The following is a 20,250-nucleotide window of genomic DNA, read 5'->3' on the forward strand; positions in this document are numbered from 1 at the left end:
CTGGATACGTCACTGAGAATGATTTTACAAGCAGGAAAGAGACACTGACGTGCTCTCAGAGATGACAACTATTCTTAGTTACACGGGTTTTTTAGTGTTACAGACTAATTTATTAAAAAACAGCAAAGCTTGGGCATGTAGGGAAATTAATTTTCAAGTGACAACTTCTCTCTTACGAGAAATCTCTCTGAGGGCTATTATGGTAGTTTTAAATACTATATTGTAGGTAATTGTACGTAATGAAGGAACCCCGGGGCCGACTCGGCCCGGGGCCGGTGTGCGGGGCTCGGCGCATGCGCCGCTGCGCGCGCCGGGCGGGGCGGGGCTGGGCTAAAGAGCCGAGCCGGTGCCGCCGCCTGCTCCCGCCGCGATGGATGCGCGGGCCCCCGCCAGGCGCTACGAGAAGCTCGACTTCCTCGGGGAAGGGCAGGTGAGCGACCGCGGGGCTGCCCGCGCCACCGGGGCTGCCCGCGCCACCCGGGCTGCCCGCGGCACCGGGGCTGCCCGCGGCACCGGGGCTGCCCGCGCCACCCGGGCTGCCCGCGGCACCGGGGCTGCCCGCGGCACCGGGGCTGCCCGCGGCACCGGGGCTGCCCGCGGCACCGGGGCTGCGACAGCCCAGCTGGGCCCGGCCTGTGTCAGCGACGGGCCGGGCCGTGAGGGGCGCCGGGCGGTGCCCGCCCCGGGAGGGCGCGGGGGCCTCTTCTCGTTCGGTCCGCCAGGCCCTTCTCACGGCGGCGTCTCTCTCTGTCCCTAGTTCGCCACTGTTTTTAAAGCCAAGGACAAGACGAACGACCGAATCGTTGCTATCAAGAAGGTAAGTGTCAGAATGGCTTCTCAGCGTGTCCCAAAGCGTCTGGTTGCTCCTGACCTACCTAACAACTCCTTTTTTTTTTTTTTTTTTAAACCAACTTGATGGGAAATGGCATAATACACATTTTTATTTCTAGAGAAGTGTGTTTAAATGCTCTACTTAACCTGTCTGTAATGCTCACCCACCCCAGAAGAGGGAATGGCTTTGCTGTGTTTCCGAATTTGTGAAGGGTTGCACTTGACTTGAATTCAAGTCTGTGACTTGAATTTCTGGTTATTTGCTAGGTTTATGCAATACACACACGTTTCCAAACTGCAAACTTTACTGTACCTTGATAGTTGCTTTTTTTTTCCTTTTATTTTAAATCCTTCCTGCTGCTGCGCCCAAATTCCTTCAGTCCAGAATGTCACCCTTTATTAAGTTCCTTAAAATTTATAGAATATGCTGAGTTGGAAGGGACCCATCAACATCAAGTCTAGCTCTCATCCCTGTGCAGGACAATGTAAGAATCACCCCATGTGCCTGAGGCAATTGTCCAAACACCCCTTGGTGCCATGGCCACTTCCCTGGGAAGCCTGTTCCAGTGCCCAGCCCCTCTGGATGAAGAATAATTACCTAATATCCAGTCTAAACCTCCCCTGAACCGGTTTTATGCTGTTACCGCACGTCCTGTCATTTTTAGACAAATGTTTCCTGAATAACTGAATTAGCAAAGCCTTGTTCCCTGCAGCTTTGTCCATTGAGGTTGGCATCTCATATTGATTCCCTTCTAATAAGAAATGGCAGGCAGCATCTCTGTATTCTTTCCATGTCACCTGACTCTGCTTCCATTAGGCATACACCTGTCTTCTTTATGTTATGTTCAAGAGGACATCCCTGTTCAGCCAGGTTGTCCTTCTGCCTCATCTGCTTGACTTGTGACATTTAGGAAATGCCTGCTCTTGTGCCCTTAGGAGGTGATGCTTAAAAAGTAGCCGGCACTGATGGACCCCAGCACCTGCAAAAATGTTTTCCCAGGGGACTTTACTTACTAATTCCCTGAGCAGCCTGACATCTGCTTTCCTCATGTCCAGGGTTGAAGTTTTGCTGGCACTTTCCTACTGTCAACAGAATTTTTTACTCAATGGCTTTGTGATTGCTATGGCCAAGATGGCCTCAATTTCCACCTCAGTTGTGAGGTTCTCTGTTGACAAGCAGCAGATCAAAGAAGGCATCTTTTTGAGTCAGCTCCCTTATGGCCTTTTCCACAAAGTTGTCCAGGTTTTCAGAAATTTTCTGTCCCAGGCGGTACCTGTTTTGTGATGCTTCCAGTTGCTTTCTGGCAAGTTGAAGACCCCCGTAAGAAAAAGGGCAGTTCATTTAGAAGCATCCCTTAGTGCCTCAAAGAAGAATTCATTGGCATCATTGTCCTGACTGGGAGATCTATAGCAAACTCCCACAATGACATCCACATTATTTGTCCCTTGTTTTCTACCCAGAGGCTCTCAACTGCACCATTGCCAGCTGTAAGCTTTGTACATTCCAGCCCCTCCATTAGATATGATGTCACCCCCCTTCTCTTTTGTCCTGTGTACATCTCCTGAAGAGCCTGTAGCTGCCCAACAGGGCACTCCAGTCACAGGAGTCATCCCACTAGCTTTTATTCAAGTCAGTGATACCAAATCTCTGGGACTCAATCAAAGCTTTGAGCTCCTCTTGTTTATTCCTCATGCTGAGTGTATTGGTAGAGAAACATTCCAGGTGTTGTGCTTTGTAGCCAACACCTCATGAAGCAGATTGAGGTAGCCCATTAGTGTTCATTTATTCAAGTTTTGACACACCATCCTGCTGATTATCACTGGTGAGCTGGGTATTTTCCTTTTCTCCCTTCTTAAAGCCCATTTAAAGCTCTGCCAATGAGCCATGCTAGCTGCTGTGCCAGCAGCTTTTTCCACTCTGAGAAAGGTGCAGCCCATCAGGTGTTGGTAGAACAGGTGCTGAATAGATCATCCCATGGCCATAAACCTCAAAGTTTTTCTTTTGACACCAGCTTCAGAGCCGCATTTCAATCAGATAGATCTGCCTATTTCTATCAGTATTAGTTCTTGATACCAGAAGGAGGAAAGAAATCACAGCCTATGCTCCATGTACTTGAATCAATTTTCCTGGGGCCCTCAAATCTCTTTTGAGTGCCCTCAGTCTTTTGTTACTGTGTTGCTGCCAGCTTGGCCAAACAATAATAAATAGTACTCAGAGGGCCTTACTACACTTATTTTATCATTTTTTGATAAAACATGACAAAAGTGATATTGGATCTTCAATGTGCTTGCATACAAATTATGAAAATGCTTATATTGTCATAGAGCATTTCACTTGTTACTATCTGAAGGGATTGGAGGAAGTTTTTGTATTAAAAATGGATTTTCAGCTGTTCTTTGTAAGGGGTGAAAGATGCATGTTACAGTGGTTTACTTACTATTGACATGATTCAACTTGGTGAGTCTTCAAATAAAGAATCTTGTTTTATGCACTAATAAATTTTAGCATTACAATACTTGTCTTGTATGGTTGCTACAGGTAGAGCCTGTGGTGAAGAGTGTTCTTTGTTTTATCAGAATATTTTTTTAACTTTTATCATCTGAAAATATCAATGGAAGCATTCTGGACTTGAAATTTCAGGGCATTTGATGATTAAGACAAAAAGACCTAGAGTCTGCCCAAGTTTACAGCCTATGCTAATTTTACTATAATCATTCTAAGATAACTGTCAATTATTTAGCTCTCATTTCTCCTTGAGGAGAAGCTCATTAATGATGTAGTAAAGCTTTGTGGCAATAAAGCAGTTTAAACGGTCAATTTGTATTATGTCTGTTTTTAGTGCCGTCAGGGCTATTTTTTGTAAATTCTAATGCTGTAGAGACAGTTACTTTTTTAAGGGGGAAATAAACCCTAACTGAAACCAACCCAGCTGGTAAAGTGCTTCATTATTCTAAAACTCATTTTGTTTTAGAGGAGCAATACTAAAAAATATATTCCCCATCATCTTAATTTATTTAATATAAAATATTTATTTTCAGATTAAACTGGGGCATAGATCAGAAGCTAAAGATGGTGAGTTTTAAAACAAATTCATACTGTAGAAGCTGAGTTTTGTTTGCTTTGTTTTTGTAAATTAATACATTAATTTCCCATACCATTAGCTGAGAAAATCGAGCTCAATGCCTGCTGTAAGCCTTAGTAGAGGTTTGCTTCACAAACTGCAGGGACAACCAGAAGCGGCATAGATACCTGCATGCAATAGTATATGTCTAAATATGAGTATATAACTTCTCAATTTTAATGGAATTCAAACATAAATAATAATAGTAATAATAATAACAACAATAGCATTGAGTTTAGAATACCTTTTTGTATCAGTACATCTCTATGCCTTAAGTACTTAAGATGACTGAGAGTATTTGCATGTTTACAACTGTTTCCTTTGTTCTATTTTTGTGATGTGTGCAGAGGCAAAAGTGAATAACAGCAAGATCAAAACTCTTGTCTCTGTGTCTTTTTTTTTCATGTTCATCACTATAGAACTTGTGCTCTGATCAGGCCTGTATCTAGGTATGGATATGGCAAATTGAAACCAAGTAATCTTGGTCTTATCACCTGTGTGGTGCAGGAGAATTTTATTTGTGTGCAGGCTGCTGTCCTTCAGGACTCCTTCATCAGGTTACCAGCTTTCCAGTGAAGAGTTTTTGCTATCAACTCTCTAGTTCTTTTCTTTTAAAGAGGAACTGATCACTCATGCCAGAGTCTCACAATTGAGCTGGCTGCCTGAGAGTCATGATCTACTTGGCCTTCAGTGGCTTAATGGCCCTTAGGGACAGTTATTACTTTTGGCCTCTACAGTGTCTAGCTGTAGATGAAAGATATTATTAAAAATAATTATCAGATCTGCTTTCCCTGTGTTACATGATAATATGGCACACTTTTGTTTTCATTTAAGACTGTGCCTACCCAAATGCAGCCGTTGTTAATTTGATTCCAAAATGGGTAATTAAAACAGGCAAAGCAGGAATGTAAAGTAATCCATGTAGCTTTGCCCAAAACTTTGCTAGTCTTAGCATTGAATCATATGTCACTGTTTTTCAGCTCATGTGCAGTTGCAGCTTCCTGCATGATACATCACAGGAGCATTTGCTTGCCAGTTTGCATATAAACCACACATACTAGCATTTTTGAAGGGCGAATTAGTACCCTGCAGGAGTCATGGTTTGATACAGTGCCATCAGTGTGAATGCTGATGGGCACCATTTGCTCCCTGTTGGCCCCTGATTTTTCCTCTATAAAATCTGCTTATGAGAAGATTCAAGCAAGAGTAAGGAGGTTTTGGTTACTCTGTTTTAATGTTACAGCATGAATGTAGAAAAACGTGTGCCTTGCATTATTAGATAACAATATGTCAGAAAGAAGAGAGATTTATTAATGAAGTTTGAAGTGAGACTTGTTGAGGGACTGATGTTTGCAAAATGAAATTTTTCTTTAAAATGAACCAACCCTTCCAATACCCTGGAAAAGGTTGTGTTTTTTTTTCCCTATGACTTTCCCTTTTTGCCAAAATGTAGATGTGTTGCTTCATAATCTAAGCCTGATTAGTATGGTGTGAAATGGACTTGCTGTGGAAGAAAGTATATGCCCACTTTTATTTTGCAGCCATTTAGTTAATTATGGCAAAGTCCTTGTTATTTAGCAAATTTACAAGTGTTAAGAATGTAATTTTAGTAAATTGTCTGTGAGTAGCAGAACAACAGGTTTATTTGGAGCCTAATCCAAAGTTTTTCTTTTGTTCTTTCATCTTCTTTTCTTCTTTCCATCAATGTAGGAATCAACCGGACTGCCCTCAGGGAAATAAAACTGTTACAGGAGCTAAGCCATCCAAATATTATTGGTGTAAGTAAAATAGATGCTACTTCTAGAATCAATCTTCAAATACTTTCCGTAAGTCAACAATTATTATGGCAGTGTGTCTATTTCAATAACAAAGGCAAAGATTTTTTTCTTTAAATCCTTCTAGTTTTTTGCCTGGGCCTACATAGATGCTAATGGTGAAAGAATTGAGAAAATGTGGATTGCTTGATTTTGCATCTCTGATAGAATTGCTAATGAACACAGTGCTGAATTTACCTGATTGATTGCTCCACCTAGAACTGGTGACAGTCAAAAAGCAATCTTTTTAAAGCAGTGGTAAAGGGGAAGTCATGTGCCTTATTAGCCAAGTATAAAATAGCAGACTTATTTTAGCACACATATAGGATGTTTAAAATCTCTTTTGGAAGGAGTAAGACTGGAATCTTTTTTGTTTCAGTTGCGTTTTGGTACTTACACCTACAGATACCCAGCTGAAACTAAAGACATTTTAAAGTCAAATCATAATGATAATTAGAAAGTGTCAATATTCTTCATGAAAAAATCACTTTGGAGAGGGAAAGGCTGGTAATAGGGAAGTCTACAAAACCAAGGTGATAGGTGGTGTCCATGCAGAAATTATATTTGCAAACACCGTTGTCCTAGAAATAAGAGATGTATTTAAAACGTATTGGCAGCAGGAGTGGAATTGTACTGCTTCATTCAATGCGTAATGAATTCATAGGATGTGTTGCCATGAGCCATATAGAAGCAAACTGCATCAACAGTTCAAAGAAGAATTAGACAAATTTTTTATGATCAGGAGTTCCAAAAGCAGTTTTCAAAAATAAAGATACAGTGTTGTGCCCCTCTTAGTAGTCCTTACAAAACTTTTGTGGGTTTTGTGAATGTAAAGGGCACAGTCACTGCTGTTATGAATTATTCTAGCAATTTCCTTGCAATTTGCCAATTTGTGTAGTCATCACACTGAGACTGAGGGGTGAGCTGCACCAGCTGCACACATACCTTCCTCATCTTGAAGGAAGAATACCAGGCTAGATGATTCAATATCATTCTTGTGTTACCTCAAATTAGAAATTGTCATTACACAGCTTTATCCAAAGAAAGGGCTGTTTGGATATCCTCAAAAAAGTTCTATTTATCTTGGAAAGCTAGCTACAAAAATGAATGCGCATGTAAAAATGTCTGAAACTAATAAGCCTAACACTTAAAATGTCTACATACTGTATGCTTGAAGGAAGCAGATACACAGAGCTGAATTTATGGGTAAACTTAGTCTTGTCTAAATAAAGAGTAGTTAGAACAGGAAAGTTTTGATGACAAGATGTGCATTACACTATTTGTTGTAGTTAACATGATAAAGTTAATTGTTCCTCTTTTTTCCTATCTCTAGGAAGGAAAGGCAGTCATGTGAAATGTTATTTCCATTTTAATGGGGATTTTTTTCTGGTTTGGAAACTGAATTAAGAAGCTAAACTGAGTAAGAATTTTTGTGTTACAAGTCAAAGAACTTAAACCAATTCTCAGTAAGCTGAAAATCCACGTGTAGACTACAGTGGTGTCGAATTTCAGAAAACTGGAAGAATCAGAGCATGATTAATCATAATGTATTTTGTTTTGCAGCTTATTGATGCATTTGGACACAAGTCAAATATTAGTCTGGTGTTTGATTTTATGGAAACAGATTTAGAGGTAAGATTTTTAAATACTTTTTTTATTTCATACTGAATGTGCTGTTTTTAACAGGCTTATATTTGCCCATATTAGAAAGGTGACTTTTATTATGTCAGTTGATGAAGATTGTGTCTTAAAAGTAGCTTGAGTAATTTCAGTTTTTTATGAGTTCTCATTTGATTAATTTCTTTACTTCTAAATACTTGTCAGCATGATCTTAACAAAACAAATTGTGTTTACTATGTTAGTTTTCTGGAACTCCAGTCAGAGTGTAGAACCTCTGGCACAGATCATTGTTTCTGGAATGCAGTTGATAAGCATAATACCAAACATGTTCACGTAAGTGTGACACTAAAATATGGTAAGAGATGAGCTGTTAGAAAAATCATGTACTCTTTAAACATGTTTTCAAATGTAGCAATGCTAGGTAATTGCAAATCAGTACCTTCCAGACAGTCTTGCTGAAATTTAGGTGAATAAAAGACATGAAAAGGTTAGGTCTGATTTTTGCTAATATAGGTTAGTAATTAGTAGACTTTTAGAGGATTAATTCTGTTTACATAGTAGTTATGCAAAGTTTAGAGATGAAGAAGATTGGTGTACAAAGAAAAATAAATACTCTCATACTACATGTTGCTGTGGTGTGCAGTCTTTAAATTGTATTGTGGTATCATCAGGCTGCCACTGAGACTGCTGCCTGTTGTGATTAAGCATATGCTGCATACACAAAATTTGTGCAGTCTTAGCTCTTCTGTAACATAGCTCATGGAAGGCTATTACTGAGCAGGACAGTAATATTAGCAAACAAGCTTTGGGGTCTTTGCATAGAATTTTAATGTTAAAAATCAAATAATGTAGAAAACTTAAGTAGATTTTTAAAATACTATCAAGTGGCCATACCCTCTGGTATTTTTTGAAATAGAAGGCGAAACCATTGTATTTATAAAAATTAGTTAATTAGGTTGTAAAGAGAAAGAATAAGTGGAAACATAATTTCTAGTTTACTGTCACATTTATCATTTGTATGTGTGCATCTTTGTCCTGGAAGTTTGGGTATCAATGTGGAACTGAGATTAAATGCTAAACTTCTGTTTCCCACACATTTTTTCATTGTCGGGTTATGCAAAGTTCATGTAAGCTATCTGGACTCCCCATTTCAATTTCTGATCTACAGAATTGACCTATTTTTCTGGAAAAAGGATGAAATGGTAGAGAATATATGACTGCCAATCTGAAGCCTGTCTTAAAGATGGAAATAACTTTTGAACTTAAAAAATAAGGATAAGGTTGTCTTGTGTGCTGAGCTTTACCACAACTTCAACACTTTGCAGGTTATTATAAAGGATACAAGTATTGTGTTGACGCAGTCTCACATCAAGGCATATATGCTGATGACACTTCAAGGATTAGAATATTTACATCAGCATTGGATTCTACACAGGGTAAGCATTGTACTAAATTGACAGCCTTCATCCTGCTATAAAAATCACATTGGGTAGATTTAGAGTTTATAGCCTAATGAAGGTATTCAGATATTTGAAGGTATGAATGAAGGTATTTGGTATAATGAAGGTATTTGGAATTCAGACAGTCTCATTCCATAAGCATTCATATTTGCTGTTTTGGAGAGATAATAGCAGTACCAGAAATGTTAAGATTTAGTGATGTGGCTATGACTTTGACACTTATATAAAAGTTTTTCCAGTTAGATGTGACTTTAATTATCACTGTGAATTGGGTCTACCTGGGATGGATTGGACTTTTTTTCACAGCAGCTGAACTCTTGAAGCTTTCTCCTTTCTATCAGTGTCAAGGCTTTCTCTTTTTCTCACTCTGCCCTTGCCCTGATAAGTAGGCTTGGGGCAAGAAGTAAGGAAGAGGCACAGCTGGGGCAGCTGACCCAAGTTGTCCATAAGGATACTGTATGGCATGTAATGCCTTGGTCAGTGGTAAAAACTGGGGTAGAGGAAAAAGGGGGGATTTTGTTTTCCAAGCTGGCAGCTGTTTGGAAACTGTTTATCACTCTCCTTTTGGGAAGTGGTGAAGGATTTCCATGGCCTTGCTTGTTGGCTTTGATTTTTGCTACTTTCCTGTTAAAGTGCCTTATACTGCTCCTAGAGTTTTCCTTCTTCTGATCTTCTCTCCCCTCTACTGCTGAAGGTGGTGAGTTGGATGAGAATAGAAAGAACAAATGGCTGTGTGGATACTTTTGGGTTGGGTACTGTTGGGTATTTGTACTGCTGTATACTGCTGCTGTATTGAACTGTGTGACTTCCACGATTTCTAACGTTATTTGAAGCATTGGCCAGGTCTTTTTATTATTCAGTTAGCAGCTATGCAGATAACATAACTGCTGTACCTGCAGAAAATGTAAAACTTATCAAGAGGCTCTTTTAAACTCTGCAAGTTAAATATATTAATGTTCAAATGGGTCTGCCTCACTATGGTTTTCATATATGATAAAATATTTATTTCCTGGGGGGTTTAAATTTTTTCACTCACAGTGTAGGTTTTAGGATAGAACAAGTCTTTCATTTTACAACACTGTTATTGCAGGGATATTTATGTCTATTTTTATCTGATTTATGGCAGATTTCATTATTTGTTTTCTATACTGACAGGATCTTAAACCAAATAACTTGTTGCTAGATGGAAATGGAGTTTTAAAATTGGCTGACTTTGGCTTGGCAAAATCTTTTGGAAGCCCAAACAGAGTTTATACACACCAGGTAGTAACAAGGTAAGACACTCTTAGTTTGTTTCTTACACAGAGATTGTTTAATTGCTTTATCGGTCTTTTTGAAATATGTCATGTCAAATCAACATATTCAGAGTGGCATCTGCTCATGTGATGCAGCAAGAGTTGCATAAAAAAACCAGAAGGAATCATTGTTTAACAAAGTCTCCATAAGAACTGCTTGAGTATGCATCTGTGGGAGTGGTTCTCATATCTGTCAAAATTATACTTTATTAGAATGTCTGGAAATAGTATGTATCTGCTTAGAAACCTGGATTTTGGAGCAAGACAGCTGCTACTTTCTGCTAATAACGAGAACCTAGAACCATTTTTGGAGCTATTCATATTACCTATTTTGAGATGAACACTTGAACCAACTGAAATATTTATAAATGGTTTTTATGGCTTCTTCTTTAAGGTATGCTATAAAAAGTGGGGCTGCAAAGTATGCAACGTTTTGCTTTCTGACTCCTGGGATGCTAAAACTATTCAGGCAAAGTTGGTTTAACACCTTTATTCAAAAGGCAGAAATTCTAAAATGTCAAATGCAGTGTCATTCCATTAAACTTGATTGTTCTTAGGCAGTGTAGAGTCTTGTTTTGAAAAAACTACTCATTTTGCATAAAAGTAGTCTCTATACTTAGGTCTTTTGATACAGAGATTCTTGGGAGATGGGAGGAATTCTGTCTTGCTGTGATTCCTTCAACATAAAATTGTTAAGAAAATTTCAGTTTACCTGCATGTTAATAACTGTCTTCCTTGCATATCTGCAGTTCAATGCTTGTAATCAGGTCAGTTGAAACTGCAGTTAATCTGGGGTTGTACATGACCCTATAGTGAGATGTGCACAAATTTGTTCATTCTTTCTTAAAACACTTTGCAGAATACAGCTCTTCAATGTCTGAAAAGTATATAGGTAGAAATAATATCCTTTTTTTAGCTTTTGCATTGCTACAACATGTAGCATTTGACATGAGCAAATCAGGTAATTCTTCCAAAATGTCTTTTCTTTTCAGGTGGTACCGAGCCCCAGAACTACTGTTTGGGGCTAGAATGTATGGTGTTGGTGTTGATATGTGGGCTGTTGGTTGTATTTTAGCCGAATTGCTCCTCAGAGTAAGTATTCAAATGTAAGCATTTTGTATTTGCCCTTCCTTTCACTACAGCTTTTCATATGTTTTTTCTTTCCTGCTAAAAGCAAAGTGAATGCAGGCCAGAAGAAACTTTCCAAAAATCTTGTTAACTGTAATGAAAGTGTTTTTTTCGAATAGACTAAGGCTTCATAAACATTGCAAACACTGGAAGTCTGTAAGCATCTGTGTTAAAAAGTTGCAACAAACTGTCACAGTCTTGTCTTGGGAGAGGTCAAGTAGGTAACTCCTGCAATCCACAGACACCTATTTTAGTTCACTACTGTTCTAGAAATGTAACATCACATATATGTGCATGGGCTGTCCCTTATATACTGTTCCTCAATTATAATCACCAGTACCTTAATTGTGTTTTTATTCAAAATTTATTAAAGACTAATATTTTTGTAAACTCTGGTTAGTTGACAATACTGGAATGAAGCTGAAAGCTAACATCAGGATAATCCTATGGCACTTCACAGTGTGGTACACAAATGTAATGGTCCTTGAGTATCTTCCACTGAAGCAGAATGTTTATCATATCTGCTCTTTGGAGAAGAGATTAAAGTGTGAGGGGAGCAGTGGAGGGCTGGGGTACAGACACAGCTGAATGCATGAAGTAGTCTGCAGTACAATTTATCTCCCATGACTAAGTGTCTTCTGCTTGGTTTCTGCACCTTTGAATGTTTCTGTGGACATATCATAACCAGACTTCTGTGTGAAAACCCTTGAAAGAAACTTTTTGCTTTGATTGGTCACACCAAATAGGTGTGCTGGTTCAATTTGATTGGCAGGTCAGATACAAAAATGTATGGTGGCTCTTTAAGCAGCAGTGGTGATGGATATATAAATATGCATTGCACCTGCTGAAGCTGACTACATTTAACCAAAGTTAGTAAGCAAATAATTCTTGAATTCAGTTGATTTTTTGGTTTGTCGCAAAACAAAGTGTATTATGGTTCAGCTTTTATCACTGTGATATTTTGAAATGTATGTGTCCTTTTTCAGGACAATGCAAATTCTGGGAGCTTTTTAGGAAAACAGTATTCAAGGGGCTTTCATGACGCCACAATTTAGTATGCTGTCTACTAGGGATGATGTTTTTTCTGTCCTAATTAATTAAACACTGCCTCTAATTCTTCATAAATTTGCTTTGGTCTCCAAGTTTCTTTTTCCTTACCTTGTGTGCCTGATATGTGAGCTAGAAGTTGGACTGGGCAGATAACCCCTTTTCAGTCTTTTGCTTTATTTAAATGAAATGTGACACCAGTCAGACAGTTTTCTATTCTAGAGGGTCTCTACTCTCCCTCATGCTTTCATTTAATTTCATAAGGCTAACTTGTGTAATCCAGGTATGATTCACTTTAAATATATATAAAAGCTACCTCCAAAGAACATGTAAAGATTACCATGACCAGCTGACTAGGCTAACAACTGAGAAATAAAATACTTTCTGTGTTTAATAAATTTTACATTAATGTGGTTGCGATTAAACATAAGTTTATGTTTAAGCTGTCTGCTATCAAGTCAGGGATACCAGGCCCGGGTTTAGGAAACTTTCAGAATCTATTTAAGCATAAACAGAATGCCTCAAATAACCAGTGTACCTCTTTATGGGAAGATGGTATACAGAGGCTTTTGCCTTGCAATTTATGCAATGTCACTCAAAGCTTCTTTCTAAAATTGAAGTTCAGAAGTTAATTCAGTCAAATGCCATGTCCTTCTTCCAGGTTCCTTTTTTGCCTGGAGACTCTGATCTTGACCAGCTGACAAGGATTTTTGAAACACTGGGCACTCCAACAGAAGAACAATGGCCTGTGAGTCATTTTTTTAACAGACTGATAAACTGGTTTTACTTGATACTCTCTATTTTAGCTCTTGTAACTAAATTATTATACCAGAATATTTGAGTAGATTTTTGAGAAGTCAGTTGCTTCATCTCATGAAGCAGCTGAGATTTGTTTTTCCTCTTGCTAAACCTCTGGTCAATAGTAATAGTATCAACACTTCTTGATTTCCTTTCTATGTGCACAGTTTCACATGGCTATTGATGTAAGAGTATTGTTGCTGCTTAACGTTTTTGGGGTGCTTGTTCAATTAGCATGCTTTAACCTGGAAGGCTTTAATCACTTTCAGAAGTAGGAACCATTTGTAGGGATCTGAGTTGGTAAATTATAGTTTGGGGATAGTAAAAAACACAGACCAACAGCTTTAGGGATAAACAATTTGCCTCAACAATGATCCTGAAACAAATACAATTAGTAGTACAATTTTCTCTGAGATGACAGCAAATTAAGTAACACCAGTCCAAACTTACTGTCAAGTCACACAATGACTTACCTAACCATGGTTATTAAACAGAGTGACAGGAAGCGGGATATAATGTCTGATGAGCTACTTGTACCAGACACAGGGAGTCCAGAATTCCCTGATCAGGATGTTGTCTTTTGTTGTTGAGTTGTGGAAGCACTCACTGGACTTGTTCACCTCTGCTCCCTCTCCGTGCAGCTTTTCTTTATTGTAAATGGTGGTGGAATGCCATAGTGTGTGATCATGAGACGGAGCTGTGCCCAACAGAGAACTGCTGTGTGAGGCACTGCTAGACCCCCACAGTTCTGATATTTCTCCAGGGCTCTAAATGGAATGCATGAGGGTTTTTGCAGTGACATTTCTGCTTCCTTTGAAGAGGAAAATTTAAGATACAAGTGGCAAAAAGAGAGAATAGGAGATTGGTTAACACAAAAAAGACTATGCATTCCTAAGTTCGTCTCCAAAGACATAGATTTTAATAACTGAAACCTTTACTATCAAGATTATAGCTGATTGAACACATTTTTGATTTTGTGTTAAGATTTTATTTTACTTGGATAAACTTGAAGTGTGACAGCTAAGGCTTTAAATACTTAAAACACTACAAAAGCATTATGTTTATGTAATTGTCTGTTACAATTGTCTGTAATTTTTATGCAAGAATGTGAACACAATGGGATTGATTTCATACCTAGAGGACAAAAAAGTTTGCAGTTAATTTTTTGTTTAACTACTTGGTGCATATTTTCCTTCCCTCCTCCCATTGCCCATATAAAGGTTCAGTTGCGCATTTAAAATCAAAATGCACATGATGTTCAGCTAACTTCTATTAATGTAGAGAAAGTGAAGACTGAGTCTTTTGTAAATATTTTCCCTCTCGCCATGTCAGTTCACTAAAGGAAGTTTTATTTAATTTGTCTGATCCAGTCTAAAATTCTTTCATACTTTCTTTAGCAGTGTTTCCTTTTGGACTGGTCATAACTAAAGCAAGGGAAGGACAAATTGTTTGGAAAGTTGTTTCACACTGCAACAGTTATTAAAAAAAGCTTCTATGGCCTTCTATATTTACTTTCAGTGACCAAGTCTTAGCAATGTGTTTTGGAAGATGAGCTGCTTCTAGTGAAAGAGCCGCATGAAGTTCTTTTCCTGTGAAAAGCTGAACTCTTACTAGGGGAAAAACATGTTCCATTTTTGGCCTTTGTAGGGGATGACAAGTCTTCCAGATTATGTCACATTTAAGACATTCCCTGGAATGCCACTTCAACATATCTTCAGTGCAGCTGGTGATGATCTGCTCGGTCTTCTTCAAGGCTTATTCACGTTTAATCCTTCCACTAGAGTAACAGCTACTCAGGTATAGTACACTTGGGTTATCTCCTCATGTTCATGATACCACTGTTAATATCAGATAAATGGGGTTTGAAGCCAGTTAGCCAGGTTTGAAATGAAACATCACATGAATTGCTAGAAATATAATCCCAGTGTTTTATAGAGAGAACTGTGAAAGGTATGGATAATACTAAGTGATCATCTCCATTTCCAGTGTAGAGTCAAGATAGAGAGCTAAAATGTGTAAGAGCCATGACCTTCCAACAGTCATATTTGACATGCTGAATTCAGTCACTTAAAACTTGAAGGTTAAGTCTTAACACAGCTTATCTTATTGCATAGATTTGGAAGGTTTTTCTCCTTACTTCATCCCTTCTCGTCTTCAATGTCTTTTGAACTTTTACAGTACTTCTTAAACATAAAATTCTGTGGTGATTAAACCATCATTCTTATCTAATTATCCTTTTCCATGATACTTTCAATTTTACTACTCCCTGATGGGGAGAAATGGAGGACTTGGAAGAAAAATCTCGCAGAATGTTCCAGTTTGCAGTACTGATTTCTGTGACAAGGAGGATACACCAGTTGGCAGTTAGAAGTGTATTTCTGTCACTTTACACTGATAAGGAAGCATGCAAAAACTGCTGTCCCCTTTGGGCCAGGACTCCCTCACTACTGGTTAGGTTTGAATCTGTGTATCTTTTTACTAGAAGACTTTTTCAGAGCACATTCAGGCTGTTTTAGCCACTATATTTAAGGACATTCACTGTAAGTTTCCAGATAATTAGTTCTGCTATGCTTGAGCTATCTCTGTGGTAGTTCATACGTATGAAGTAATTTTTCAGATCATATTATAGGATAGTGACTTGAATATATATTAGTTTTCTATCTAAACTTTTTATTGACAATGCCACAGTTTAAGACAGGAAACAACTTGTGCTTACTGTATTGATTTGATTGGTTTGATTTATAGCTGACATTGAATATCATGTAACTGGCACAAGAAATTATTACCTTAGAGACAGCCACTTTTTGTTAACCGCACTTCATGGTTCCGAAAATTTAAAATAAGGTGTATAATTCCACTACATGAAACCAATCTTGCTGACTAGTGTTTGTCTTCTGCTCTAATAGGAGTGCTCTAATGCTTTCTTACAGTTTACAGGGTAGAAACAGCACAGTTAAAGAAATATGGGGGAAGGACCCAGCTTAAAAACTAACAAAACATCTGGTGTCCAGATTGTGAATCTGATCAAGACTTCAAAAATATTCCTTTAATTTTTCTTTATTCCTACTTTCTGTTTTATCCTCATCTCATCTGATCTGTCTATTCAGAATGTAAGCTCTTCAGAGCTAGAAGCCACTTATACAAGACTTTTTGCAAAATAATCTAGTTTCTACTCAGGATATCTGAACACTGGTTAAAAATAGGAGTATATAATTATCCCTTGCTTTACCCTATCCCCTTTGCATGTGGGGTGGATAGTAATTGTGAAGACAATCTTTATTTGCCCTGAGGCCACTCTGTAATATAAGTGTTCAGGTAGTTTTTAAGTCCCAATTAAAAGCACTTAGTTTCACTATGACTTCTTTATAAATTACACTTCATACTAATTACTTGTTTCTTTTTCTTTGATTATTGTTAAGGCATTGAAACAGAAGTATTTCAGTAACCGACCAGGACCCACTCCAGGAGATCAGCTGCCAAGACCCAACTGTCCTGCTGAAGCTGCAAAGGAGCCACAAAATGCACTTTTAAATTTAAAAAGAAAAAACACAGAAGGAATAGGTCAAGGTAACTAACTTCATGATACATCACTAGTTTTAAAGAGGAGTTACATGATCAGAGAGAATGGGATGCTTCTAGTGTTTTAGGAGAAAATCTCTCTAAGTGACCGAATTCCCTGAGCACTGGTTGAAGCCCTTTAATGATGTATAGTTTGGGGTCAGACTTACTTAGCCCTGTGTTCTAACAGAATTAGCACAAAAAAGGGTTTTCAGTGATGCTTAGGAGTCTATTAGAAGAAATAACCCTATTCCATTAATTCTGTAATGGAGAGTGGTACTCCCCAGTAAATTATAGGCTATTACAATTAACCTCTTTTTTTTTTTTCCTGGGGTATCTTACTCAGGTGGAAGTAAGTTAACTTCACACCAGTTAAAAAAAGAGAGTCTAAAACATAGCATGATATTCTGTGAAATGACAGGCTGGAGAGGGAGGATCAGATTCCGAGGAGGTAGTTTTGCTCACTCTGTCTTATGGTAAGGAAGTCACCTTTTGAGACCACTCTGGGTCAGGAACATTAAGCACACTTCTGTGACTCACCCCCAGTCTCCCCTGACAGTAGCATGTATTTCATATCTTTGTGGCAACACAAGTACTCAGGACTCAAGACCTGTATCTGACACTAAATTACTCAGGCCTTCTATTAGAGAGGTAAATACTATTTTTAAACTTGTAGTTAGTCTTCTTAACATCTGGAATATGCTAGATAGCAGCTGTCAGGTTAGCATCAGCTCTTTGTTATTGCCAGTATGAGATTCAGTTTTAATGAGTGATTTTGTTTTTTTTAATGGAGCTACTTCCATAGAAGTGTATTTCCTCTTTGAGTTGCTCTCTTTTTGAGACCTTTGAATATTGGTATAAAAAGCAATGTAATTTTTACCAGCTGGAAATGGAGGCATGATGTGTTTTCTTATGTGGATTTTACGTAATATTCTGTTACTGCCTTAGCTGGGCTGACAGATCCAGAAGGTTTCAAAGTTAGTTCCTCTAGCACCCACAAATGTTAAAGGAGAGAACCAGTGATAAAACTAGCAAATCTGCTGCGCTGGATTTCATTTGCTCTTCTTACATGGCATTACCATCTAAATTTAAAATCTGAATAGTGATTTGGAAGAATAATCCTCTAGTCTTGGTTTAAATAAAAATTTGAAGACCAACATTGCTGTAGGGGGTAGAAATGTGCAAATGTAATTTCTAAGAAAAGTAAGTTGCATTCCCTGAAATTCTTAGAATGATCTTACATCCTGCAGAGCATATTTCTTTTCCCCCAGTCCTGTTGAGGTAGCACTCTGGAACCTAGCAGAATAAACTGATTGCTTCAAAAATATTGGCACCAGGAGCTGACTGCTGGAATAAAGATGCATGCCATTGCTGTATGTGCTGCTTTTCCACAAGAACAAACCCCTGTAGCCTGTGGGGTGTGTTCACCAAATCTTAATACTTCTCAGAAAACAGCCTCTATTCTCAGGGGAAAACTACCACTAGAAGGGATGACTGCCTGTGAAAAGTATGAGACATGCATGCTTTGTGTCTACTGCTACCACTTACTTCTGATCGGTGAGGGTTTTGGAGACACTGATTCTGTGATGACATAAATGCCCATCTCCTCTCTGTCACTTAACAAGTGACACTGCTTCCCCAGAACACCTATTTATAGTCCTATTAATATGCATTCCTACAGAGCTGTAGCTACACACAACAGGGATTATAATGTCTGGTGCACTAAAGTTTTTCCTATGTTAATTAAGCATAAGGAATCTGATATCAAAACTATTGGTTTGGAAAAAAAACAAAGACATTCTATTAATATTTAAGGTTAAGAATTTGTCCTAGATTTGACAGCACATAAGAAAAATCCTTAAGAGCGTGTGTGTGAGTGGGAAAGGTTTAAGCTATAGAACAGCTTGCTTTTCTTGGGTTTCAAAGTAGAATTAAGTGGTTAGCTTTTCATATCAACAGTTAGGCTTTTATATGAACAAAGAAATATTTACATGTATGGTAAATGCAATTAAAACTTAATTACGGAATTTATGACTTTTGCAATATACGTACTGATTCTGATTTGGATATTGATATCAATATGGATATTGATATCAATATGGATATTGATCTAGTATGAATATCCAACTGTGATGGACAAAAACTCTCAAACAGTTTAAAGTTAGAAAGTGTATGTTTATTTGATGCCAGGCAGCGTGTGGGACAGCTCCCAAATACACACCACGCCTTCCAAGTGATTACAGAGCCCTTTTATCCATACAAGTAATGAATACCCAAAATAAAAATACATATTCATAATTTTGGTACATCCCATTCCTTGCTTTGTATTCTAATCGCTACAAAAGCTATTAAGCATGCGTAGTTTGTTCCTTTAAATGGGTCGGTGGTCCCTTTCACGGGGAGGGGTCCCAAAATGAGGAAGTAAATGAAGTCTTCCTTGTTCTGACCTTTCTACCTTTTCAGTGCAAATATGACAAATGAACTCTTGGTAGAACTCCCATTCCTTGTCTTCAATTGGTTTCAGAACAGAGGAGACCCACAATTGTTTTATGTTCCTAAAAGCTATTTGTCAGTTTCTATATTCTTCATTATAAACCCAGCTAACTAAACCTTGTGTTGACAAGCAATCAATTATTAGTTAATTACTAACTCTTAACTTCATCAAGGCCTACTCATTTATTTTAACTAATTCTAGTAATGCTTATCTCTAACTAAAATCTTAGCTCTTCTAAAATATCTAAATTCCTTAAAATTTATGTTTCAATTCAAATGAACTTTGATTGTAGCACTTTCTTACAGATTTGTTAGAAAATGTCATCATGTACTGCCACTGTTCCAAATAGCATTCAGCAGTTAAGAGTAGGAGGGGACTTTGAGGAGGGGAGGGACTGGACCTCTATACTTTGCTAACAATGTGATTTACATTTTTCAGGATTGCCAAAAAAACTGATTTTTTGATCGCTGTGGATGATGAATGAAAATGAGTGAAAATGCCCTGAGTCCCAGCCATTGATAAAACGCTGTAATCATTGCTGGATGGTTATTTTTTCAATATTTTCATATGTAAAATAGAAACTTATTATTTCCTTATGGACACAGAAGTTTTATTAACCCTTCTTTTTATAATAAAATAATTTTTGAGAAAAAAAGATTATCTGATTTGGTGTCTTGTCCTTTGAGTCATGCTCTGAGACAATTACTGTCAAAACTGCTTGCAGGCTACAGGTGTACACAGAACTTCTGTGCTGAGTCACATGCTATCCTGATATAGATAGATAGATATAGATCCTAAGGGGGAAAACTTTTTTTTGCTTAGATGAACATATGACTGTCTTCTAGACCTATAATAAAAATGTGTCCCTGTAAGGAAAGGGTAGTATATGTTTTTATTTCCAGTTAGTAGGCTCAAGTATTAACAAACAAGTTTGCATGTGCTCTCTCAGCATTCATGCATTAAGACTTCTGCAAAGTTCATCCACTACCTTGAAAACAGTGTGAAGTGCAGATTTAATGTGTATTGTTTCCAGTCTTGCAGGAGAAGTTATCTGAGAAAATACAAATACTGTTTCCTTCAAAG

General features: G+C 37.9%; 1 protein-coding gene across 3 annotated transcripts; it reads left to right on the top strand.

Annotated features, from left to right (window-relative positions):
- Positions 1-312: 312 nt before the first annotated feature.
- CDK7 (cyclin dependent kinase 7) lies at positions 313-19,824 on the top strand. 3 transcript variants are annotated; one of them, XM_077790237.1, is made up of 12 exons: positions 313-430; positions 758-817; positions 3,871-3,904; positions 5,664-5,731; positions 7,331-7,399; positions 8,713-8,823; positions 10,003-10,121; positions 11,135-11,234; positions 12,979-13,065; positions 14,763-14,912; positions 16,535-16,682; positions 19,606-19,824. In XM_077790237.1, exons 1-12 carry the CDS (start codon positions 371-373, stop codon positions 19,629-19,631), a joined length of 1,032 nt encoding a protein of 343 aa, XP_077646363.1. In that variant the 5' UTR covers positions 313-370; the 3' UTR covers positions 19,632-19,824. The 3 variants fall into 3 exon arrangements, with proteins under 3 accessions (XP_077646363.1, XP_021386806.1, XP_077646364.1); XM_021531131.3 differs by lacking the exons at positions 313-430; positions 758-817; positions 3,871-3,904; positions 5,664-5,731 and adding an exon at positions 5,757-5,779; XM_077790238.1 differs by lacking the exons at positions 313-430; positions 758-817; positions 3,871-3,904; positions 5,664-5,731 and adding an exon at positions 5,797-7,187.
- Positions 19,825-20,250: the final 426 nt, after the last annotated feature.

Source organism: Lonchura striata, chromosome Z, assembly GCF_046129695.1.
Source record: "Lonchura striata isolate bLonStr1 chromosome Z, bLonStr1.mat, whole genome shotgun sequence".
NCBI classification, from domain to species: Eukaryota; Metazoa; Chordata; class Aves; order Passeriformes; family Estrildidae; genus Lonchura; species Lonchura striata.

Bases quoted from the DNA above. Each gene is read 5' to 3' on its own strand.
- CDK7 (XM_077790237.1), top strand. From the start codon at position 371: ATGGATGCGCGGGCCCCCGCCAGGCGCTACGAGAAGCTCGACTTCCTC. The intron at 8,824-10,002 runs GTAAGCATTGTA...CTATACTGACAG, and splicing joins AGCATTGGATTCTACACAGG to GATCTTAAACCAAATAACTT. The intron at 14,913-16,534 runs GTATAGTACACT...ATTATTGTTAAG, and splicing joins CTAGAGTAACAGCTACTCAG to GCATTGAAACAGAAGTATTT.